General features: G+C 40.7%; 2 protein-coding genes and 1 long non-coding RNA gene across 6 annotated transcripts; 1 reads left to right on the top strand and 2 right to left on the bottom strand.

The window, feature by feature from the left end:
- Positions 1–617: 617 nt before the first annotated feature.
- LOC110496028 (probable C-mannosyltransferase DPY19L1) lies at positions 618–10,439 on the bottom strand. 2 transcript variants are annotated; one of them, XM_036952514.1, is made up of 22 exons: positions 9,799–10,439; positions 9,659–9,683; positions 9,404–9,491; positions 9,074–9,211; positions 8,732–8,852; positions 5,593–5,686; positions 5,289–5,346; positions 5,010–5,101; positions 4,214–4,313; positions 3,967–4,044; positions 3,681–3,767; positions 3,534–3,593; positions 3,186–3,266; positions 2,872–2,973; positions 2,688–2,759; positions 2,522–2,598; positions 2,386–2,410; positions 2,113–2,232; positions 1,580–1,754; positions 1,253–1,352; positions 1,023–1,148; positions 618–829 (listed from the first exon to the last, which is right to left on the bottom strand). In XM_036952514.1, exons 1-22 carry the CDS (start codon positions 10,103–10,105, stop codon positions 667–669), a joined length of 2,289 nt encoding a protein of 762 aa, XP_036808409.1. In that variant the 5' UTR covers positions 10,106–10,439; the 3' UTR covers positions 618–666. The 2 variants fall into 2 exon arrangements, with proteins under 2 accessions (XP_036808409.1, XP_021427330.2); XM_021571655.2 differs by lacking the exon at positions 9,074–9,211 and having other exon boundaries at positions 620–829.
- Positions 10,440–10,694: 255 nt separating this feature from the next.
- LOC110496027 (homocysteine-responsive endoplasmic reticulum-resident ubiquitin-like domain member 2 protein) lies at positions 10,695–20,785 on the bottom strand. 3 transcript variants are annotated; one of them, XM_021571654.2, is made up of 9 exons: positions 20,596–20,785; positions 19,835–20,168; positions 14,217–14,294; positions 13,919–14,035; positions 13,484–13,617; positions 13,169–13,300; positions 11,921–12,211; positions 11,514–11,579; positions 10,695–11,157 (listed from the first exon to the last, which is right to left on the bottom strand). In XM_021571654.2, the coding sequence occupies exons 2-9, from the start codon at positions 19,979–19,981 to the stop codon at positions 11,148–11,150; spliced, it is 975 nt and encodes a 324-aa protein (XP_021427329.2). In that variant the 5' UTR covers positions 19,982–20,168; positions 20,596–20,785; the 3' UTR covers positions 10,695–11,147. The 3 variants fall into 3 exon arrangements, with proteins under 3 accessions (XP_021427329.2, XP_036808408.1, XP_021427328.2); XM_036952513.1 differs by having other exon boundaries at positions 11,514–11,625; positions 19,835–20,050; positions 20,596–20,764; XM_021571653.2 differs by having other exon boundaries at positions 11,514–11,625; positions 20,596–20,762.
- Positions 14,813–25,873, top strand: LOC118941133. The gene is made up of 2 exons (XR_005037432.1): positions 14,813–15,276; positions 24,710–25,873. It is a non-coding gene; the product is annotated as an uncharacterized LOC118941133 (long non-coding RNA).
- The last annotated feature ends 593 nt before the right edge of the window (positions 25,874–26,466 follow it).

The raw sequence follows: 26,466 nt of genomic DNA, 5'->3' as shown, positions 1-26,466 counted from the left end.
GCATGGAGGAATGGGCCAAAATACCAGCAACAGTGTGTGAAAAAATTGTGAAGACTTAGAGAAAACGTTTGACCTGTCAATGCTTGATCTGTCAATGCCAACAAAGGGTATATAAGTATTGAGATAAACTTTGTTATTGACCAAATACTTATTTTCCACCATAATTTGCAAATACATTCATTAAAAATCCTACAATGTGATTTTCTGGATTTTTTTTTCTCATTTTGTCTGTCATAGTTGAAGTGTACCTATGATGAAAATTACAGGCCTCTCTCATCTTTTAAAGTGGGATAACTTGCACACTTGGTGGCTGACTAAATACTTTTTTGCCCCACTATTACACTGACCTCACTACTGCTGTCAGTCAAGCACAGAAAATCCTCCTGTCATGTTATTGAATACCATAACATAGGATGTAAAGAAAAAAAAAAAAGTTTTTTACTTTGCTGATAGAAAGCAATAAAAAGTGTGTAAAATGTCTTATTTCTCTCTCCATATTTAACTCAGCTGCAATTCACACCATCAGCATGTGAAAGTACACAGTGCACAATACGCAGAGCTTTTTAAGGTGTTCAAGAGAAATGCGTTGTCCTGTAGAGAAAAAAAAAGACACACTATTGAAATTGAACATGTTTAATCAAAATGATGTCCCTATATTAAAAGGTCCTATTTGGCATCTTTGGGGATTTTCAGCACCTTGTAGACTTTATTCTCGAACATTGTGGTGAAGTGAGGTCGGGAGTCGATGGATAGGAGGGTACATAGCGGCAACTTTCCTCTGTTCTCCTGATCCTCCACGTCCCAGATCTCAGGCATGCTGCAGCCTGGCCTGTGAAGTATAGCACAGTTAGATTGGAATCCGAGATTGAGAGAACATAGTACTACAGGGCTTTGTTCATTTGGCACCAAAAGGAAGGAAACAGACTGAAACGGGGAGGGAAAGTGGCTAATAAGAAACCTGCTTTAATTTTCTATTGCAAAATGTTTTGCTATGGTATGCTTTATAATACCACCATGTTTACCTGGAGCGTCGGTTACACCAGGAGTCCTCCAGGATGAAATAGTCTGCCTGCAGCTGCATCAGATTCCTCTTCACCTCCTTGGCCGGTTTACGGCTGTACATGGTGTACACCAACTTGGTTCTTTCCCTGTGGGAATATGTTAGACGTAACTTACTGACAAACACAACGGGTGGTGTCTCATCAGATATTGTTGCAAAGTATAACCCATAGGGGAATTGTAGCAGTCTTACTTCTGCCAAGTGTCCTCGTAGTGGGGATGATTCACGACGGCTCTACCAGTGGACAGTTTCACACTCGCCATGGTTGGCATGGAGCCAGCAAACACAGCATCTTGGAACACACACAATTTAATTTCCCTTTTTGCAGCCGATTCCTTGTATCCCTCAATACATTTTTTGCATTACAAAAAGTACACTAATTCAGATCTATCCTAGATAGTAATGCATCTACAGAGCTTAGCAGCAACTGAACTAGCTCAGCCTACAACTGTATGCCCACTAATCTCATGCCCCTGAAAAGCACACGCTTTGAATAAGTCCTAACGTGACATGACTCACTGGGCATGGTGTTGGCATTGATCCACTCCAGGAGCTGCTCCTGAGGCAGGTTGCTGAAGTCTCCTACGATTCCTCGCTGGCTCTGGAAGTTGGCCACGCCCTGGATGGCCATGATGGACAGGATGCCAAACACAGTGATGTGGGACTTGAAGTGCTCCCCTATCCAGCCAAACAACTGCGGAGCATTGGAGAACATGTATACCGGCAGATCAATGAAGACCCAGCGTAGATCATTTATCAGGCAGTCTTTATTAGAAATCCATTCACAAGGACATTTGATTTGGGGGATGTTTTTCATTATTATGTGCTCTAACTGCCTGGCATAACCCTAATGCTGGTGGAGTACAAATAAGAGATTAATTTGTTTCATTGCACTAGCCATCTGTCCACTCTTTACGCTAGATCAGCATGGCTTCTATAGCTGGTATGATGGAGGTCAATTAAGGAAAATGGAAAGTGATCCATGTGATTTCTATTGTCTCTCCATGCCTGTCTGTTTGTCTCTGTCAGTGTCTTGTCTACAGACGTCTCACCTGTCTAGAGCAGATCAGGGAGGCCATGAGGCACATCAGCGGGGCTAGGAAGAGTTTGATTCTCATGACCAAGATCGCCAGCACGGCAAAGGCCACCAGCTGCAGACTATGGTACACCATCTGACACACGCACGCACACAAGGGCAGGGAAACACAGTGGAAGTTATGAGCGCTGTAATGATTCATGAGTCATTGTGCCTTCAAAGAAAACAGCTGCTAATATGGGCTGTGATGTTGTTTTGAAAGTGAAAATAAGTAGCTAAGTTGGCTTACCTCCCCATTAGCAAACTGTGCCATCCTAAAATATGATAGAAAATGTTTGCATGAGGAAGCTATCAGAGATCTGTAGGTGGCGCTAGTGTCCAGCGAATATAATACTTAATGCTACTTGTTGGATTGGAAGACTTACTGCTCAGTGTCAATATCGACGTCTTCTTTAGAGTCAACTCTTTCGCGCCTAAGAGATCTCCAGACTTCTTTAATTGCCTTCAAAGGAATTATTTATAATACTACAATATACACTCAAATGGACTTAAATGAGCTGCAATGTCAAAATCGAGAATAATGTGTCTCACCTTTCCAGAAATGATGGCTACAATAACTATGTTTACCGGGAGTATCAATGTCTTAACGTATCCCAACAAAGTCTGGAAACAGAATACAGTATAAGAAAAGCACTTAGGCAAAAAAATAAAATAAACAACCAAATAGTAGTGTCAAAAGTAAGCTCGGAGGCAGCACTGATGAAATTAAACCTACCTCCAGCTCAATAAAGTCGAACTCTGCAGCACAGGTGTACATCAACGTGTGGAAATCCTTGTAGTTGGTCAACTTGGATCTGATCAAGTTGCCAATGTGAGCCTGTGGGAAATATAGAGAAACACACAGTGAGGTTAAAGTCATACAGACATTCACACCTTCATATGGAAGCATTTGAAACAGGAATTGACATTAAATGAGTAGACTCCATCAGTGAAAGAAAAAGGAAGGAGAAATACATTGTGGGGAACTTCATGGGTCACTCATAGCCCACGTTAAGATCATGCTGAACAGACTTTCATCTAAGAACTTACATCATTGGACGCTCCGAGGATGAACGAAATGAAGAATTTGAGAAGCACAGTGGAGGTAAACCAGGCAATACCTTGAACAAACTGAGGATTTAGAGAGGAAAAAGTTAACATTCAAAACCTGTTATATGTTGCACTGTGCCACTAAATAATGCTGTGTAATTGCATGTTACGATTGGGGGTAGAGTAGAGACCCTTGGGATGGTATAATACCATGGGAATTCAATATATTTATCTTAAAGTCATGGAAAAATGGCAAATTCTGAGGAACATAGTTTCACCAATTAACCCCAGCATGTAACTAAATAACTAACATTATTATACACAAATTATTCAAATAGGATTTCATACAATTGTGACGATTCCAAGTTTGCAGACTCTTGTGATATCGTCTCTCAGTGCGATGATGGCCTGGAAAACACCACCATACAGGTATGAGGAGTGACAGAATGACACTTGTGTATTCAGGCATTTCAGTCTATTTCCCAGTCAACTCACCCAGCCAGCAACCAGGGAAGAAATGTAAAAAGATGTCAAAAGTTCCAATTTCCCAAACAGCATGACAAAGCAGATGGCAAATGAAGCCTGAACGGAGAAATAAATAAATAACTTTTGTTCAGCAAATCAAAATACTGTGATCCATCATCATAGCATAATTGATGAACATTGTTCATGTTGGAACTGTTCTATCACCAATTTCACAACCATAGCGGATGCTAGTATGTTTCTAAGCCTTAAACCTGTGACGATCATGTCTAAATATCAATTCAGTAGTAATACTTACCAAATGCACAACAAGTAGTGATTTCATCTTGGAAGTGGAGAGATAGCCCATAAAATAACATGCAAACAGGCATGCAATCTGAAGAGGCAGACAACATAGGCATTTCAATTCATTGTCACTGTTATTGTACAGCTAAGGAGCTTCAGTACAATAACATAATCTTTTACGATGACTGGTACATCCACAGGAACGTTACCAGGCTATTTTCCAGGCATGCATTTTTACCTCGGTGTGTGGATTTATTTACCTGAGTTAGCAAAACAAACTGGGCAAATGGCCAAGGAAGAAGGAACAACACATTGCAAGCACCAAGAGCTACTAGGGATCTTCTTTCAAGTTTGGAACGCCTACAAAATTATACAAAGACAACAGTATTATTTGCATTTATACATTTTCAGTGACATACACTGGGTGTACAAAACATTAGGAACAACTGCTCTTTCCATGACATGACTGACCAGGTGAACTCAGGTGAAAGCTATGATCCCTTGTTAAATCCACTTCAATTAGTTTAGATGAAGGGGAGGAGACAGGTTAAAGAAGGATTTTTAAGCTTTGAGACAATTTAGACATGGATTGTGTATATGTGCCATTCAGAGGGCGAATGGGAAAGACAAAATATTTAAGTGCCTTTGAACAGGGTATGGTAGTAGGTGCCAGGCACACCGGTTTGAGGGTGTCAAGAACTGCAACGATGCTGGGTTTTTCACACCCAACAGTTTCCTATGTTTTATCAAGAATGGTCCACCACCCAAAGGACATCCAGCCAACTTGACATAACTGTATATTGGAGTCAATTTGTGCCAGCATCCCTGTGAAACGCTTCCGACACCATGTATAGTCCATGCCCCAATGAATTGAGACTGTTCTGAGGGCAAAAAAAGGGTGCAGCTCAATATTAGGAAGGTGTTCCTAATGTTTTGTACACTAATATATATATAAATGTATCTCAGTTATAAAACACAGATAGGACTTTGAAAAGATTGGTGAAACCCAAGATGATGGTAAATGGTTTAGTTCAAAGGCATGTAAACTGAATATACCTGAGAATGCGTGTTAACAGCAGCATCTGCAGGACAAAGAAGGGATAGGAGAAGCTCTCCCTCAGCGGTGGAGTCCACATGACCCGAGTGCTCTGGAATACATAGCATGAGTTAAGATAGCATTCACCACCAGCCAACCGCCATGATGATCTAAGTTTACATACACTGTATGAAACAATCAAATGACATTCATCTCAAAGAAAACATTAATTGTACAGTGAGGAAACTTTAATATGGATTGCACTATGAGAACACAGCTCCAAACTGCAAAACCCTCACCTCTCCATGGTTGAAGAAGAGACACAGGACAGTGACGACCCCTCCAAGACGACTGCCACTGGAAAGACCCCCCCCCACAAAAAAAACATCAGATTGTCTCCTAGAGTGGCAAGGGGCACTAAAACAGATACCCAAGATGATGGTTTCATGGCATACCATAGTGATAAACTAGCCTGGGTACCAGTCTATTTGTGCCATCATGCAAATCCTTGTCATGGCTTACATGACAGCATGGAGTACGCAACAAAACAAACAGATCTGGGACCAGGCTAGTGAGAAACCAACAACAGTAAGAACTCATTACCTTAGGTAAGTCCCGTAGATGTAGAACAGGCTCATCATTACCCCATTAAGCAGGAAGACACAGGAGACATAGAAGTAGGCTGCATCCCCCATGCCTAAAAGTGGGAGAAAATTATATTCTCAGTGTCAATTTACTGTGCCTCCCAGTCCTGACAGTGTGACACACTATATACAAGACACTATTTACAATGCATAGTAGGGTTGGGCGGTTTCCAGATCTTCAAACCGCCATACCGTTTCTGTACATTACCGGTGTATACAGTATTATTGGAAGTGCACACAAGGGGTGCTATAAGAAATGTTAAATAACAATTCAGCCAACAGGGATCTTGATCCAGGAGGGGATTTAATGTCTCTAGTCTGGGTACCAGTCTTTTTAGCTAACATTCTACTTCTTGCTAGTGGTATGGGTGATCGATTTCTCGAATCCTTGCCCGTCGACTCCCGGTGTCGACCCCCATTTCTGGGTGTCAAGTTTCGATTCCGCTAAGAATAGACTCCAGAGATTCAGTATTTTTACAATGGAGGAACTAGTTGCTGTCGTCTACTTCGAGAACAAACTCTTGCATCTTTCACAGCAAAGAAAGACAGAGCTAGCGATATAGCGGTATAACTCAATAACTAATTCACCATTTGTCACAGAAACAAACTAGGTATGATTTATTCTATAAATGTCTAGCATACTTTTACGACCTTTGTTTTGAGGACAAATTCCAGTTTTGATTTGATAGAGGGCATGTAGTCTATCAAATTTTTATTTCTATCAAATCAAAACTGGAATCTTTCCTCAAAACAAAGGTTGTAAAAGTATGCTAGACATTTATAGAATAAATCATACCTAGTTTGTTTCTGTGACAAATGGTGAATTAGTTATTGATTTATACAGTTTTAAATGGCATTTGATGTATTTCTATCAAGTCAAAACTGGAATTTGTCCTCAAAACAAAGGTTGTAAAAGTATGCTAGACATTTATAGAATAAATCATTTCAATTTTTATGTTTCTGTGCGAATCAATTAATTATTTATTGATTGATTTTTACAATTTTAAAATGGCTTTTGGCGAATGTCTGTTGAATGTCCAAATGTGTGAATATAAAACCAACTTTGCCTTGGTCGCAGGCAGGCAGACAGACTGTCAGAACCATGCACATAGCAAGATACAGATGACCATAATATAGCCTATTTCTTGTATATCAATGCCTCGTAAATTCACCAAAAGTATATTAAAGTATATATTAGGCTATCAATGACTATGGCTAAGCTATTCTTCATAGTGCCAGTGAATTGAAATTGAACATCTCCAAATGCATCAGTTTAATTAGGTGCAATAAAAAGTATTGTGTCTATAGTTTATTTAATGAAACCCTGGCTGACTGTTGATGTCCTAGGCCAAGGCTCTCCAACCTTGTTCCTGGAGAGCTACCGTCCTGTAGTTTTTCGCTCAAACCGCAGTTGTAACTAACTAGACTCAGTTGATAAACTATCTAATTTTTGAATCAGATGCACTAGATTAGGGTTGGAGTGAACCTACAGAAAGGTAGCTCTCCACGAACAGGGTCGGAGAACTCTGTCCCAGGCAATAGATCTCAAAGCAGGTCGTCCGCGCAAAACTTTTGGGAAATGGCAAGTTCACTTTCTCATCCATAAACACATCTCAAGCGCAAATATGGTTCAGCAGCTTAATTATTATGATCACATTTCATCAATTTAAATATTATGGGAACATCTATACATTTGGCAGCCAAGCACGAGTTATCAGTGTACCTACCCTATGATGTTAAAATATCTTCACGCCTACACTAAAAACCTCCAGGCTTCCGTCATAAGAGTCAATTATATTTGAAACATTTCGGAATTACAGGGGGGGAAATGTATCTTGTGTGAATCGTCCTCTGGAATAACGCACATGCTTGGATAATAATTACAAAACCAACGTCTCTAGTAATACCCATCCGAATAGGACTATAACATGGCAAAGAATAGGTTAATCAGCGTAGTGCGTTGTATCATCCCATGTCGTGTGATCCATCAAGACTGCACACAGCAGAGAAATCACTGAAATATTCAAGTTCCTACACTATCGTTCCTACACCTCAACTATATTCAAACAAAATAGGCCTTTTATGGGCTAAGTAGATGACCAAATGGGCAGCATCATGCTCATGTCAGTCCCCTAGAACGCAAATGTAGCCTTCCTGGTGGGACTCTGCAGTAGTGAAATGATGTATACCTGTGCACATCCGTTTCAGCGTGTTTTTTTCCCCCGGAGTCGACTCCAACCGCAGGAGACAGAGTCGCACAAGAGTTGACTACTTTTCGACTCCAGCCACAGGAGTCAGAGTCGTGCATGACTACTCCTTGCTACTCCATGTCATTGCCAAAGAGGCAATCTCAACGTTCAATATGCAGCTGGATTGATGGTGGAGTTGCTCATTGGTTGTTGGAAATATTTTCCATGACAACATGAATTAGACTTATTACAAATTCAAAAAAACAAACATTTAGCTGTTAGCTAGGCAAGTTGTTGTATTTTGAGGCTTAGCAAAGAGGTTTTGTGGTTGGAATTGCAGTACATATTTAGTTTGAGAATTTAGAGGTGAGCTAGCAACTTTTGACAGACTGGTTTCCTCTGGACAAACAAAAAATGGTTGCTTAGCAACCGGATACCAACATGTTCTGTGGAGAACAAAAGTGAGAGTTCCAATATTTTGATTATCTTTGTGATTGGAAGATAGCTGTGAGGGTTATCGAATCAGGATCATCAACTCTGTTCTCCTCGAGCTCATTAATGATGTAATGTTCATATTTGACAATGGCAGAAAGGCCAGTCTCTTTTCAAATGACAAGGAGTGGAATGTTAGCTAAAGAGACTGTACTCAGCAAGGCACTCAGGCTAGAATGTCTCTGCTGTAACCAAGAAGCTAGGTATTAACATCTAGCCAATTAGCTAGCAAGTTAGCAAACCAAATGCAAAGCTGGAGCCCTGCGCTGGATATAATTTATTTGACACATCCTAGATTCCTTATAGTTAGGTGGGGTAGCCCCCAACCCCAAAATCATACGTTCGGTATTTAGAAATATACCGTATACCGGTGTATCGCCCAAGCCTAACGCAGTTATTTTCTAGGAGTAGTTGTACCTTCACAGCTCTCTACTGGATTCAGTCCATCTGCTCTGTTGACATTCCAACATGCCTTGGTGGGGATTCCAAAGAAGTCCATGATGCCAGTGTAAATCCTGAACAGGCTGCCAAGGAAAACCTATCAACAGAGAGGGGATCACTGGAATAAACACTCTGTAACGAAGAAACAGAAGAACAATACAATGTTTTTGAGATCCACTGCACTGCACAATTAAATGATCGCCATTGTTTCTTTTTTGTCTTTGTTTGGTGAAATAAATAAATGTCTGCACTTGCATATTTATAAAATGCAAAAATCTTGCTTGCAAAATAATGACATAGTTCCAGCTCCTATAGTACCTCTGGGTACAGATTGAACCTCTTCAGAGCATTGATAACAAGAGGATACTCAGAGAACCTGTCATTCATGATCAAGTGGAGACCATGCAAAAAGGATGGCGCGTTGATGAAGATCTTGAAATAGGAATAATACAGACCCTGCCAAATAAAACCAACATGTGAGTGAACTGGATGCTGAAATTGCAGATGAGACTATTTCTGTACCAATGTGTCCATTTCTTCAATAACACAGGATGTCAAATCTAAAGCCCCCTTGGAATGGCAAATGTGTGAAGCAGTGAAGGACAGGAGGGATATGTTTCAATTGGTCCATCTCAACATTTCTCTTACCATTTCAGTGCGGAAAGCCATTTCTTTTTCAATCGAAGATAGGTGTGAAAAATGTTTGTCATTTTCAAAGAGGTTTGTTAGATGAGCCCTAAACAAAGTATTAGACATGACATCAGCAAGGGGAAGTGTCTGTCTGTCAGACTGAATGACCTGACTGAATGAAGTATAGGCCTAATCCTTTAGACGTCCACATTTCTACATCTGGCCAACATTTGTAGGTTATAACAACATACAGTACCTGGATAGGGAACTTACCAATGTAGAAGTCCAGCCAAGACAGCTGTCAAAAAGATGTACACAGGTTTGTCATCAAAAAAATGAATGCTCAGTCATAGGCTGATGAATAACGTTAACTATTACGTTCATTAATAGATGAGGCAACTATTGAAACTTACCAATAATGACTGTGATTCCAATGTTCATAAAATACCGCACAGTTATGCCTACTTTATCTCGAATAAAAGCAGAGTCAGACCCGTCAGAAACGCCATCTTCGGTTTGCAAAACGCAGAGAGAAACACATTTTCGTGCTTGTCGTTTGTTGACATGAAGAGCAAATGCAACGCGTTTACCCTTTCCATCATTTGGGATGTCTTTGGTTGAGTTGAACAATTCCTCGTCACTTTCAGGGCAAAACTGGGCCTGGTCGCCTGACCGGCGAGTCTTCATAGCCATGTCCGAGAATGTCTCAAAATATGACATAAGTGGTAGATACACCAGGTAGGAACTCGTTTCAGTATTTTCAAATTGTTATTTTCTTTGTCAAAAGTTAAAATGAGCTAACGTTAGTTTGCTAAATGCCATTTTTCTGGCCACTCAAGTTCAAAGGACGCACCGCAATTGAACTAGCAACCATGGAAACCCAGGATCAGCATTCTTCTAAAACGGTTCTGCTGCGCAGTCATTTATGAATGCGTATTAAAAACATTAGCTAATATTCATGTCTGGGTTGAAAGGGTCGCGTATCACGTGGTTCTGAATCACTAGTCAAAGGGAACGCGTACCACACTTGTGGCATACCACATTCACCATATGGTGTGATTGGTAAGATTTTCAAACATTTTAATCGGGTGCTTTTTTATACTGGATCCAAATGTTTTTACATTTTTTTTTTTTTTAAATGTCTTTGTTTTTATTCATGACTCGAACAAACGAACGTGAGGGTTCCATCTGAACTGAAATTCATATTACCCTCATATAACACAACAAATAGGATTTAGGGTGTTGTTCTTTAAAACTGATTGATTCAAGCCAGTCCTACAAGTTTATATTAAATACAATATTACACAGATTTACAGTTCACATACTTTATTTATTATTTCACTCAAATAGGTTTAATTATCATGGTATTAAACATAATATTACACAGGGATGTCCTTTTCCCCCAAAGCTCATTGTTGTTCACTTCAAAACCAGTTCAAAGCCTTTCTGTTTGTGTGGCTGAGTGACCACTCAGTTCTTCTGTAGTGCCCTGTGATCCAGTAGATGTACAATGATTGTGTAGACAAGGGTGAACTCGCTGGGCATACTAAGATAGTGTATTCAGTCCAGTCAGTAGTGCCATTCTCACATGGCTCATTGGCTCAGTTGGCAGCATTGGGTGGCCCCTCAGGTATGAGAGACATGAAGAACGTGACAATAAAAGACCAAGTCGTAGAGAGAAAGCCAGCATGGGGAATACCATTGGGATCCTCCAGTCCTTCCTCTCCACTGTCCCCATCATCGTCCCCCAAGCCTTCATCCATCACCCGCTCCTGTAGGCCAAACATGGCAACACGTAAATTAGTCATCACATAGAAACTGGAATACTGGATAAATGTTTTCCTCTAACATTTCCAACAAACTCTTTCCATCAAATTCATATTTGCTACACGCATCAATGCAATTGTAATCATTCACCATAGCAATACCATATTATGTTACCAGACACGCATTACATAAATAATTCATCACTGCTATTACAAATTAAATTACTGTATAATTCAAGGAGTTATCTGTCCTGGGATGCCTTTGGTTGAGTTTAACAATTCCTCATCGTCACTTTTAGGGCAAAATTGGGCCTGAGGCACTTTAACCTTTAGTTTACGGTCAGAGGTCAATAATGACCTACCATCTCTTGGAAGTCATGATGAAGGTCTGCCTCCATCTCATCCTGTTGGGGCCCATATCCATGGTTCTGAAATTCATTCTCTGGGTTAAAAGGGAACCACCCTGCTTGGTGCCTAACGTAAATACAGAAATAGCCATTGACAAAACCTGTGATCCATAATGGGTGACTGTTCACAACACATTTGTTGGGTCAAAGACCCAAGAAGTCCCAGATAGAAAAGGTATAGGGTTAATATAAAGGATTCAGAACAATCTCATTTTCAATTTACAGTCTAGCCTGGTCCCAGAGCTGTATAGCTAATGCTATGGATATTGGCAAGATAGCACATACAGATCTGGGTCCAGTCTAGTATGTCACTTAGCAGGGACACATAGTATTAAGTTGAGAGGGTGCAGGGGAATACTCACAGATATAGCAACAACATGGCGCCCATCACCATGACAAAGCGGCTAAAGGAGGAGTAGAAGTAGACTATGCTGAGCAAGATGGCGATGCGTGACACCGTGTACACCCAGTCCAGCCAATCACGGTTCTGCTCTTCTTCATTTAGATGCACCTCTCCTCCCTGGGCGTTCATCTGGATGTCAGGCTCGCCACGGCGCTCCTCCAGGGGAGGTGGGTTCAGAGGATCTGATTGACTGGGCTGGGTCGAGAGCAGGTCAGTCCTAAAGTGGTGAGATGAGGCAGCCAACATCTGACTGAGGGGCAAAAGAGACAGAGAAAAGAGAGAGAAATGGATGTAAAGAGAAACTAATCAGCGACAGATTTCATGAGAATATTCAAAAATCTGCATAAAAACGATATGCACATTTTCCCAACAGAGATAATTCCATCAAATGGACTTGTTGCGGATAAAAGGTTGTGCATGATGACATGGTGCGAATAAACATTTATTTTGGGGTTGAATTCCCATGTACCGTATAAAAGATAAATGGGTTTCCATCGCTCGGTAGCCTAATAAACTGCCTGATTTCCCGAGACGTTGTCACGACCGTCGTATGAATAATTGGACCAAGGCGCAGTGAGTAGAGTTCCACATTTTAAATGATAGTGAAACTTCCAAAACAACAACGAATATAACAATCGTGAAATACGTAGCGCACATAGACACTCACACAAAACAATATCCCCCATAGCAGGAGGGGAAAAAAAGGACACACTAAGTATGATCCCCAGTTAGAGGTAACAATTATCAGCTGCTTCCAATTGGGAACCATACACACACACACACACACACACACACCAACATAGAAATATAATACCTAGAAACCCCCCTAGTCACGCCCTGACCTATTACACCATAGAGAGCCCTCTGCGTGACAGACGTAGTGGGAGGACTACACACCATATCATTGCGTGACTTCAAGTTTACTTTGATATGATAGTTATTATATATATATTATATATATATATATTTCTCACATAATTATTTTAAAGACACAAAAAGATCCCGCCATGCTGAAAAACCACATTTTCTGTAAACAATTATGAAATTGTAGTCATTTTTTTTCCCCCCATCAGCCCCGTCTTGACTTTTTTCACACGTCAATTCATACTGAAAGTCAGATAATTGTGATTGAATCTCAATGATCGCATATCTCAGCAAGGGCAATTGAGCATATTGTCCAACTGTTGTTGTGAGACAGCAGACTTACTAGTGCATGTAGTATTGCCGGGCGTACACCTGCTGCCACCACAGCAGCGTCATGGGATTGTACTGTATGCCAGGGTAGGCTGGCATGTTGTTGGTAGGGCCTTGCTGTGGAGAGAACTGGTTCCACATGTAGCTGCAATAGAAGTACACAGCTACGGGTAAACAGTTCGGCATTACCTGTAGAACAATTAACACATACAAACACAAATCTATTAGGAAGTGAGAGCTCTCAACAGTACTCCACCTCTTGGACAATCATAACATGTGGCCAGAACTAACAGTGTTATAATTGAGAGGTTGGTGTATAAGGGCTTACGCTTGCATTAAGGCAGGGTGTGCTGCATGGTTAGGGGCGGGGCCTGTGTGATGTCTCAGCCCGTCAGAGCGCTCTCCAGTGGAGGTTGATTGGCCATCTTGGCTATGGGAGGAGAGACGGGGGCTCTGACCCGTCTGAGAAAACCAATCAAGAAGTTGATTACTTTACTTCTGACTCCACTTAACAAACTTCAGTAGCTGTGTGGATTTACAACAGAGAGTAGGCCTAGGTTAGCCTTGTCCCAGATCTGTTTGTGCTCTTGCCAACTCCATAGCTCATTGACAAGCCATTTTTTGGCATGACAATGAGTGACAAGGAGTTGGCATGAGTTGAGCACAAACAGATTACAACTAGTCCTAGGTGTGCTGGGATGATGAAATTAGTGGCAATGAACAGAGCAGTAGGATAGGTGTTGCATGCATAAGGGTAACTCACCGTGAAGCCAGTAGAGGGGACTCCAGGGGCCTTGTTACTGTGGCTGATGTGGAGCTTGGGGGACCCAGGAGGGGTGCGAGATGCACACACCAGGTGGACCACGTGGTACTCATCCTGCTGTAAGAGTCATCCGTGGCCATTAGCAAGGACAGCCACACTATTGCATTGACAAAGTACAATCATCAGAGGAATCAGCTTGACTTTAAGAATGAGATCTAGGATGAATGCATACATTGCTGTAATCTCTGATCAGAATATCTATGTCAAGATGAAAGATAAATGAATATAGCAGACAGACCTTTCTGAGCACATCTTTCAGTATTAAGTGATCCAAGAGGAGCTTCCCAGAATACACCAGCCTCTGGTCTTTGAAGCTCTACAATAAAAATCAGACAGTTGAGAACATAGTAAGCATTTCATTGTAAGGTTGTATTCGGAGCGCGTGAGAAATAAACGTGGATTTGATTTGATAGACCAGATTTATTATCTGACCCTGCTGGTCATGTATGACAGTCTTGAAAAACGATCTGGCCTTAATGGCCACATCTACTCTTAAATCTCTAGTCAGAAGAGCAACCAGAAGAGGACTGGCCACCCATTGGATCCTGGTTCCTCTATAGGTTTCTTCCTAGGTTCCTGCCTTGTATCAAGTTCTTAGCCACTGTGCTTCGGTCTCTACATTGCTTGCTCTTTGGGGTTTTATGCTGGGCATCTGTAAAGCACCTTGTGACAACTTCTGTTGTAAAAAGGGCTTTATAAAATATATTTGATGGATTGATTTGATAACCCCTGAAAACAGGGGCTTTCCTTTCGCTTTCCTTCACTTTGGGTCCAGAGAAGATTCCCTTTCATTTTCTTATAATTCATAAGAACATGTAAGTAGTAGTGATTGAAATAACTAGAATAGCTTAGACTCAGCTCCCAGACTGTGACGGAAGAGACTTGGAAGGATGGCAACGCGAGACTAGTCTTACATGCTGACCACACCGCTCACGTTCCGTGCGCTGCAAAATAAATATACACATACATGTTATTCAGTAATTTCATCCAAACAGCTTGAGCGGCTGCATAGCCAGGCACTAAAATAGAACTTGGTTAGATTTTTGACACTTGATGCACTGGAAAGATGAACTAAGGTCCACACTCCAGTCCAGTTGGTGGTGGTAATGCACTTTAAAGTTGGTTGCCAACCGCCATAAAGTCCACAGAAGAAAAAGAATGAAGGAGGAGTGATTACTAGAAACCAACCAGGTTTCCCCTTTTATCTGTGGATTCATTGTCAGAGTAGAGAACACATGATTTTGTGTGACTCATGAGTCAATATTCTACAAAGAAGAAGAGGACCTTGTTCCTTTCAGGTAAAAGAACAACCCAATGTTTATATCTCAGGTCAAATTAGCTAGCAACAGCGCTCAAGGTCTCCGCTAGGTAAAGCCCCGCCTTGTCTCAGCTCACTGGCCACCATAGCAGCACCCATCCGTAGCACAAAGCCAATTCTTCCTTTGGCGGCCTCTCCTTCCAGTTCTCTGCTGCCAATGACTGGAACGAACTGCAAAAATCTCTGAAGCTGGAGACTCTTACCTCCCTCACAAGCTTTAAGAACCAGCTGTCAGAGTAGCTCACAGATCACTGCACCTGTACATAGCTAATCTGTAAATAGCCCATCCAATCTACCTCATCCTCATACTGTATTTATTTATCTTGCTCCTTTGCACCCCAGTATCTCAACTTGCACATTCATCTTCTGCACATCCTACCATTCCAGTGTTGAATTGGTATATTGTAATGACTTTGCTACCATAGCTTATGTATTGCCTTATACCTTTCTTATCCTACCTCATTTGCACATGCTGTATATAGAGGTTTCTACTGTATTATTGATTGTATGTTTATTCCACGTGTAACTCTGTTGTATGTGTCGAACTGCTTTGCTTCGCAGTTGCAAATGAGAACATGTTCTCAACTAGCCTACCTGGTTAAATAAATAAAGGTGAAATAAAAAATACAAATAACTTGCCTACAACTTTAAAGATGCAAAATATATTTTGTGTGAAACAAACAGAAAACTTGAGCGTGCATAAATATCCCCCACCCCCCCCACCCACCCACCCAAAGTAAATGCTTTGTAGAGCCACATTTTGCAGCCATTACAGCTGCAAGTCTCTTGGGGTATGTCTCTATAAGCTTGGCACATCTAGCCACTGGGATATTTGACCATTCTTCAAGGCCAAACTGCTCCAGCTCCTTCAAGTTGGATGAGTTCCGCTGGTGTACAGCAACCTTTAAGTTATACCACAGATTCTCAATTGGATTGAGGTCTGGGCTTTGACTAGGCCATTCCAAGACATTTAAACCACTCAAGTGTTGCTTTAGCAGTATGCTTAGGGTCATTGTCCTGCTGGAAGGTGAACCTCCGTCCCAGTCTCAAATCTCTGGAAGACTGAAACAGGTTTCCCTCAAGAATTTCCTTGTATTTAGCACCATCCATCATTCCTTCAATTCTGACCAGTTTCCCAGTTCCGTCATATGAAAAACATCCCCACACCATGATGCTGCCACCACCATGCTTCACCTTGGTGATGGTGTTCTCTGCGTGATGAGATGTGTTGCGTTTGCGCCAGACATAGCGTTTTCCTTGATGGCCAAAAAGCTCAATTTTAGTCTCATCTGACCAGAGTACCTTCTTCCATATGTTTGGGGGTCTCCCACATGCCTTTTGGCGAACACCAAACGTGTTTCCTTATTTTTTTCTTTAAGCAATGGCTTTTTTCTGGCCACACTTCCGTAAAGCTCAGCTCTGTGGAGTGTACAGATTAAAGTGGTCCTATGGACAGATACTCCAATCTACGCTGTGGAGCTTTGCAGCTCCTTCAGGGTTATCCTTGGTCTCATTGTTGCCTCGGAATAATGCCCTGCTTGCCTGGTCCGTGAGTTTGTGGGGGGCCCTCTCTTGGCAGGTTTGTTGTGGTGCCATATTCTTTCAATTTTTTAATAATGGATTTAATGGTGCTCCGTGGGATGTTTTGGATATTTTTTTGTATCCTAACCCTGATCTGTACTTCTCCACAACTTTGTCCCTGACTTGTTTGGAGAGCTCCTTGGTCTTCATGGTGCCGCTTGCTTGATGGTGTTACAGACTCTGGGGCCTTTCAGAACAGGTGTGTGTGTGTATATATATATATATATATATATATATATATATATATATATATATATATATATATATATATATATATATATATATATATATATATATATATATATATATATATATATATATATATATATATATATATATATGTACACTGAGATCATGTGACACTTAGATTGCACACTGATGGACTTTAATTAACTAATTATGTGACTTGTGAAGGTAATTGGTTGCACCAGATCTTATTTAGGGCCTTCATAGCAAATGGGGTGAATACATATGCAGCACCAATTTTCTATTTTTTAGAATTTTTGGAAGCAAGTAATTTTTTTCACTTCACCAATTTTGGACTATTTTGTGTATGTCCATTACATGAAATCCAAATAAAAAACGATTTAAATTACAGGTTGTAATGCAACAAAATAGGGAAAATGCCAGGGGGATGAATACTTTTGCAAGGCACTGTATGTGACTTGTTAAGCACATTTTTACTACTGAATTTATTTGCCATAAAGGGGTTGAATACTTCTTGACTCAAGACATTTCAGCTTTTCATTAGTAACATTTTTGCTCAACATAATTCCACTTTGACATTATGGGGTATTGTGTGTAGGCCAGTGACAAATCTCAATGTAATCCATTTTAAATTCAGGCTGTAACACAAAATGTGGAAAAAGAACAGGTTTGAATACTGAAGGCACTGTACAGTTTAGTTAATCGGATTGACAGGATTTAGGAAATCAAGGATTAGGCTAGACGTATTAGGGCAATGACAGCGTCAGTGGTAGCGAGACATTTTTGAGTTTACATTGACATTCTTGTGATGTCAGTGCTACAGTAAAGCTGAAATCTAAACCAAAATGGTATCTTTTCAACAGACTGTTTTTGTTAAGGCTCCGTCACCTGGTTAATACTATTATGGTAAACAGTAATGAGATCGATGACATGAACCAGAGAAGTTGGAGAACACACAACAGACGGAGATTACTAGACAAGAGTGCTGTTAAGTGCTCAGTGTTTACAATGATTACGGAGCAGGAACCGTTATTAAATCAGATTATAGGGGAGAACAAAGTAATCGCAGGGCCCTTATTCCAGCCGGACGTCAAATCTACACTTTCAAGCCAAGAACATGTTCAAATATATGCTTAGCACAACCTTTTATTCATTGCTTTTTCTTCCAGCCTCTTTTCCCTGTAGAGTAGTTTGCTAAGGTGTGTTTTGACATTCTTTCAGATGCGGTTATGGGTTATAAAGTCTCATTCCCACAGGTAATAGGTTTTCACATCACTGACATTAAGCTATGCATTTCAGTAATATGACATGACTTCAAAAGTGTTGGCCTACATATAAGCAGATGTATTTCCAGGTTAGGAAATCACTGTGTAGCAAAAAGCAATTACTGGGGTACACAGGATGTTGGTGCAGAACATGTGAAGCTATAAAAATGCAATTATTGTCTACATTCGTTTTTGCCACGTTTATTTTGTTAGACACCTTGAAGCATACTTTTAAATTATTATGTGAGCTAAACATAAAAATATACTATGTACTAATCTTACTGTCCCCACTACAATTATTATTTATTTATTTATTAAATACATGTCATTTTGGCCTTGAATCATTTCATTGAAACATGAGGACTGCTTCTTCTGTGGAGTGCCTATATGGCCGACCGGTGGCTTCGAAGCCTCTCAGTGGCCAATACATAGCATCAGCAATCCAGGGTTTATATACAATGCATTTGGAAAGTATTCAGACCCCTTGACTTTTTCCACATTTTGTTACGTTACAGCCTTGTTCTAAAATTGATTCAATTACTTTTTTCATCAATCTGCACACAATACCCGATGATGACTAAACAAAAACAGGCTCTACATTTTTGCAAACGTATATAAAAATAAAAAAATACCTTATTTACATAAGTATTCAGACCAATTGCTATGAGACTCGAAATTGAGCTCAGGTGCATCCTGTTTCCATTGATCATCTTTGAGATGTTTCTACAAACTGATTGGGGTCCACCTGTGGTAAATTGGACATGATTTGGAAAAGGCACACACCTGTCTATATAAGATCCCACAGTTGACCGTGCATGTCAGAGCAAAATTCAAGCCATGAGGTCGAACGAATTGTCTCGGAGCTCTACGGACAGGATCGTGTTGAGGCACAGATCTGGGGAAGGGTACCAAAAAATGTCAGCAGCATTGAAGGTCCCCAAGAACACAGTGGCCTCCATCATTCTTAAATGGAAGATGTTTGGAACCACCAAGACTCTTAGAGCTGGCCACCCGGACAAACTGAGCAATCGGGGGAGAAGGGCCTGGGAGTTCCAGGGAGAACTTTCCAGAAGGACAACCATCCCTGCAGCACTCCACCAATCAGGCCTTTATGGGAGAGTGGCCAGGCGGAAGGCACTCCTTAGTAAAAGGCACATAACAGCCCGTCTGGAGTTTGCCAAAAGGCACCTAAAAGACTAACCATGAGAAACAAGATTCTCTGGTCTGATGAAACCAAGATTGAACTCTTTGGCCTGAATGCCAAGTGTCACGTCTGGAGGAACCTGTTTTTGCATTGTCATTATGTGTTATTGTGTGTAGATTGATGAGTGCTGCAGAGATGGAAAAAGCTATATAATCAATTTTAGAACAAGGCTGTAACGTAACAAAATGTGTAAAAAGTCAAGGGGTCTGAATACTTTCCGAAAGCACTGTACATCATTGATCTGAACAGACCTCAATCTCACTGTACGTAAGCCAACTCACCGGTTTACTGGGATATACATGTGAGATATGGGTTTTTAGTTTCTCCACTGTCCAGTTCAGGAAGCAGTTGATTGTCTGGTCATCATACTTCTGGTTGGGTGCCTTGATGACAAGGATAACAGGACTGTCGGCAACACCCTGGTCCATGTTTTAAACCATCAGTGAGTGTCCTCTTGGAGTCTTATGGTGCCTTGCACATATCACAGATATGTTGGGCTGGAACAACAGAATGCTGGAACAGAACGGTCTCTCCCAATGCAGAGGACTACTAAATATGACAAATCTCCAGCTGCAAGATGTAACGTTAGCTAATACTGGGGCACAACATTGAAACCTGGGAAAAAAGATGAAAGCCACATTGTTTGGACAAGTTTACCCTGTTATGCAAGTGAAGTCAAATGGACTTACACCGACTAAATCTCTAGCTAGTTAGCCATCTATGGTTTGTCAGAACAGAAAGTGGCAGGTATAAATGAGGATCACCTCTGATAATGCTTAACGTTACTTGAGAACTTCACAGATATAACTTTAAAAAAAGGTACGACATTGACTAAGTACTAACTACTGCAGGCTTGTCAATCAGGTAAACTGAGTGTTAGCACATATAGCTAACTAGCAACCAGCCTATGGTACCAGCAGAAGTTTCAGCGCTAACGCTGGCTAGCTAACAACAGTTATCTTAGGTTATCCTAAATGTTGGTAAAGCAGATGACGATGATCAGTCTCTCGCAATATCAGGCCGATAAAATATATTTACCCACCTTAGCTTCCAGCGACTGAACTTTAACTTGATCACCTTTAATTAAAGATCAGTTACAAATCCTTGAATATAATCTAAATATCCGACGTGTTGTTGTTGGCCTGCTAGCTAGCTGCTAGCTAAAGGAAGTGGAAATCATTATCGTGTCTAAAACAGCTGTTCTGCCCACATTCGGAATTCGTGTGAAACGAGTCTGAAAAACGGTAGTACATTTCGTTATATGCTTGTTATATACTCGCTGTATTAAATTATATATTTTTGTTTAGTATAAATGTATCATATTTTACTGAGTTAGTTACTGAGTTACATGGGGGGGGTCTGGTTTTTGTGCATCTAAAACTTATTTCCTGCATTTTCACACAATCCTATATGCTGTTTCTATTTAGAACAAAAAGTAATAAAAAATGCCCACTGTCATAGAGCTAAGTAAGAGATCATGAAATATGTTTAAGTGGTTAATAAGACTGAACTATATCAAAGGTAATTAAATAATACATAGTGTTACACCTTTACTAATAGCCTAACAAATGAGCAACTCTTGAAAAAATAGACTTTTGATTGTCTTTATTAAGACATCCTCTATATCAAATTTCAGCCAGACCAACCAGCCAGCCTGAGCCGCCTGCACACCTGACCCCCACTAGTCAATAGCTCTCTCCCAACACAAGTTCCTTCCTAGTTCCCACAGATTTTTTTTAAATTCCCATAAAAAAATATATATATAAAAAACAAAAAACACATACACCTCAATTATACATTAACACACAGAAACAGCAAATCCTCCATATAATTAATCTCATAGGCCTAATAGTACTGTAGAGCTTTTTTTACTTGTACACAATATAGTTGGGTCGCCCCGTCCTGTCCCTAGGGGTCCACCACCCTGCAGCACCCCAACCCAACACACCCCACTCAGCTTTAGGATCTTAGTGAACATACATTATTGGTTTCGGGTGTGTTAGGCCGAGGCCAGAGTGAAAACCCACAGGACGGCAGACCCCCAGGGGCAGGACTGAGCAGCCCAGCAGCTAGGGATTTCCTAAATAGGTATCTGACGTGGGCATGTTTTCAATACAGACTCCTTTGGTCGTACTGTATTCCATAGAAGGCATCCAGAATGTATGAATGTTGCCGAGTATTCACTTGATCTGGTAATAAATCAAAACTAGTGATAGATAACTTGACATTGTGGGAGGATAACCAACCTTCCAGTTAATGGCAATGCATTTCTTAGCTGCTATAAATGCTTGGTTACACAGTTTCTTCAGATAAGTCTCCAGTATCAACATTTCCAAACAAACAAAAATAGGGAGAATCTGTAAACATGCTGAGATAAAAGAACATACTCTTTGCAATACTCTCAAATGTTATTGGTCACATACACATGGTTAGCAGATGTTAATGCGAGTGTAGCAAAATGCTTGTGCTTCTGGTTCCAACAGTGCAGTAACATCATTCTTTGGGGATGCTTTTCTGCAAAGGGGACAGGACGACTGCACCGTATTGAGGGGAGGATGGATGGGGCCATGTATCGTGAGATCTTGGCCAACAACCTCCTTCCCTCAGTAAGAGCATTGAAGATGGGTCGTGGCTGGGTCTTCCAGCATGACAACGACCCGAAACACACAGCCAGGGCAACTAAGGAGTGGCTCCGTAAGAAGCATCTCAAGGTCCTGGAGTGGCCTAGCCAGTCTCCAGACCTGAACCCAATAGAACATCTTTGGAGGGAGCTGAAAGTCCTATTTCCCAGCGACAGCCCTGAGACCTGAAGGATCTGGAGAAGGTCTGTATGGAGGAGTGGGCCAAAATCCCTGCTGCAGTGTGTGCAGACCTGGTCAAGAACTACAGGAAATGTATGATCTCTGTAATTGCAAACAAAGGTTTCTGTACCAAATATTAAGTTCTGCTTTTCTGATGTATCAAATACTTATGTCATGCAATAAAATGCAAATTAATTACTTAAAAATCATACAATGGGACTTTATGGATTTTTGTTTTAGATTCCGTCTCTCACAGTTGAAGTGTACCTATGATAAAAATTAGACCTCTACATGCTTTTTAAGTAGGAAAACCTGCAAAATCAGCAGTGTATCAAATACTTGTTCCCCCCACTGTATATATTCATTCATATATATATATATTGGGGTTAAATAAATATATAAAACAGAGATATATATATATATATATATATATTAAACATCTTTTGACATTGGTTCTCCCTTAACAATTACATTACATCAATCTGGAAAAGGGCGGAACAGCTCTTCCGGATGTGAACATGAAACAGATTTTAAATTCACTGTCTAGAACCATTTCAAAGTGGAGGAGACACAGGTGGAAAAGTAACCCACTATGGCTTCTCTGTTCTCCCAATCTATCCTTACACTGAGTTGTGCAAGGCAGATCAGGTTTCAAGCATCTGGTCAGCACTGCCTGGCTTTGAGTCAACAGATACTGACAGAACGATGTCTTCGGCCAACCAGAACACAGGCTGTAAAAGAAAGTAAATAGACTTCTAGTGACAGTGATCACACATAAATCAGCATCTCCAAAACAGTTGGATGAATGGTCAGAAACTTAAGCATCCACAAGACGTGGTTATCAGAGTTATGCAGGTTCCGAGTGAAACCAAACACATCATAAAAGAGAAACCAAGTGTGTCATTATTGCGGGATTTCTGGTCACTGGCAACGAGAATGTCGGAAAATAACTTGATTTTATGAGAAATGGCCAGGAGAAGGGTCCGTCTAAGGGAAAATGGAATCAGGACAACAGCCCCAATGACACAATACTTGTGCAGAAATTTAAGAAGCTCTCTCCGGCTCAGCAGCAGACTTTGTTGGATGCTGTGGAGGTAAACTAATAGACTCCCGCTTACGTCCCATCTCAGCTGGTGTACACATGAAATCAGATGGAATATATGTGAACATGATGGTTAAAAACTTTGCAGTAGATACGGGTGCTGAAATCACTGTATTGCCCAAATCTTATGCAAAACATGTCCTCGGTACACCGGCAAGAAGATGAGAGCAACAGGAGTGGGTCCAATATATTGGTCCAATGAAGATTGATGCAGGGATGTGGATAGGCTCATTTAAAACAACCTATTTTAGGCCTTGATGTTATTATGCAACTTGACTCTACATTGAACATTTCTGAAGGAAAGGTGACGTGGCAAATTAGGCAACTGCAAGGCTCTGCAGTTCAGAACCTTACTATTTAGACTACGACGAAAAATGGGTGTGTAACTTTGGATATCGAATCAGTGTGCTTGACAGGTGACAATATCCCATTAGCAAGGAAGCTATGGACGCTACTAAAGTAGTGATTAAAGAGTATAGTTGGGTATAGTGGGTATAGTTCATGGGTATAGTTGAAAAGACACCATGTAATCCAGCTACTCTGAAGCTTCCTCAGATACCACATTACTTGAACACGACTGTCATGAGTTGTTTTGGATTAGCTCTCTGATGGGTTTATAGTCATTCATTGGAAAACCCTGAGGTTCTTATACACAGACGGTTCAAGCATTGTGGGGGGGGGGGGGGGGGGGGGCGTGTGAGGCAGGCTGGGCATGGTTACTTACTACAATGTACAATGTGATAATACAGGCATGTTAGATTTGAGAAAAGCAGACGTTCACTTTATGAGTGACACAATGCTTAACTATTGTACACAACTCTAATGGGGAATAACTCCCGAGGGGGGACATGACATAGTACCAGGACAGTGGGTGATGGTAAAAAAAATATGTAACAGACACATTAAGGCCAAAGTGGGAAGGTCCTTATCAAGTTTTGCTCATGATGAGGTCAGCAGTGAAAGTCCAGTGAAAATCACAATGGACACACATCATTCATTGCAAGGTTGTCCATTTTGATGGCAAATTGATTGATTAGCAATCGGGGGTCAATCTCCGGTGAAGAAGCATGGTAAGATGATCAGAACCTGATAAGCTTCTATGTTGTATACCGCAGTCGCCATATTAGGGATATCTAGGTGAAATGTCCAATGTTTTCCTGAAAATTGGGACAACCTTACTTAGGGAAGTTTTGATATTTCACATGTCTTGAAACCGGGATATGTTACTCACTTTTTTGTTTCCTTTGTTACAGGTTATGAGAATCTACAGTCGGAGGCTGCAGCAATATCCCTTGACTGTACCTGAAACGATACAAGATCACCAGTGAAATGTAACCAGTGGAATGGAAGAAGAATTCCTAACGAATGGCAGACAGTCAGAACATCATTTCCAATAGTTATCTATGGGACTGATACCAGTGTGGAAGAGCTGGTCACTTTTAAAGGGACTTTGTGAATGATTACATTCACAATAGGACATTTGAATATTATTGTATTGCAGACAAGTGAAAGATGTTTGACATTTCTTTTCTTGTGAGTTTCCTCCTAATTCTGAATGTGGGTGGGGTTTCCATTTCTAACACGGAGATGCATCAGCAGGATGAGGGACACTCGGGCGTCAATACGTTTCTCTCTCTACACAATGCCACAGTTGTCAAAGTAGTTGCGGTGTTTGTACATCTTCTCCATTTACATCAAGGGCAGGTATTCCATTAAGGGTTATTCCTTTTAACCAGAGTGAAATGTTGGGTTTCTGGAGATATGTTAATTGGTATAAGGCAATTATTGGTACTAATATGGGTGATAATTTTGAGTGTCACATGTGAGAGTACCTCCAGTACCTTCCTTAATTTGAGATTTTCAATGACACTAATCAGCGACCACCTTACCTAGTATTTATACATGCCCCTGTTTGGGTGGTTGTTTTAATAGGTCACTCTCTGAATTTGTCTCAACTGCACCAGGACGCGTTTGTCAAAGTAGGACAGAGTGAGCAGACAGATCTGCCTGTGACAGTTGAATTGATTCTCAGTAATGGGACTTACTTTATCTGTGGATCCTATGCCTATTCCTGGTTACCAAAGTTGTGGAAAGGGTCGTGTTATTTGGAATATGTAAGATATTCTGTGAATTCTCCTTTTTCACAACGTCATAAAAGGGATATCATAAGATTCATCAATGGTGTCAGTGGTGTTCACAAGAATGTGGTAGGGATCATAAGGCTCTTCGTCATCACAGCAAGCCTCATGATTGTGGTCAATGTGCCCGTTGTAACTGTCCTCGGTGCTGTAACGAATCATGCGCTCTCAGATGTGGTATCACAACTGTTAATACCTCTTTTCTATAACTTTGTGTGAAATCTATTTCTTATTGCAACGGCAAATAAAATATGCCCTTTGTGTTTTATAGGAATGCAAGGTGTTTCATGTGAATGATTTTATCCTTACTGCTAAGGTCTTTTATTCTGTATACTTTTTCACATTTTCTATTGTTTTCTAAAAATATATAAGAATAAGTATAAGTATAAGAATATTTTGAAGATAAATACACTATGCAGAGGACTAGAGTTAACGATCAATTGGAGTTGGTTCAGTTCAATATTTGTTTAGAATCTGTGGGATGTCAGTCCTGACGCCAACATCCCGGAGTCACCTCTTCACGTTGAGACTGGTGTTTTGCGGGTACTATTTAATGAAGCTGCCAGTTGAGGACTTGTGAGGTATCTATTTCTCAAACTAGACACTAATGTACTTGTCCTCTTGCTCAGTTGTGCACCGGGGCCTCCCACTCCTCTTTCTATTCTGGTTAGAGCCAGTTTGTGCTGTTATGTGAAGGGAGTAGTACACAGCTTTGTACGAGCTCTCCAGTTTCTTGACAATTTCTCACATTGGATAGCCTTCATTTCTCAGAACCAAAATAGACTGACGAGTTTCAGAAGAAAGTTATGTTTCTGCCAATTTTGAGCCTGTAATCAAACCTACAAATGCTGATGCTCCAGATACTCAATTAG

This window comes from Oncorhynchus mykiss, chromosome 18 (genome assembly GCF_013265735.2).
Source record: "Oncorhynchus mykiss isolate Arlee chromosome 18, USDA_OmykA_1.1, whole genome shotgun sequence".
Lineage (NCBI taxonomy): Eukaryota > Metazoa > Chordata > Actinopteri > Salmoniformes > Salmonidae > Oncorhynchus > Oncorhynchus mykiss.
The sequence above is the reverse complement of the archived record's forward strand: the minus strand, read 5'-3'. Positions and strand labels throughout refer to the sequence as shown.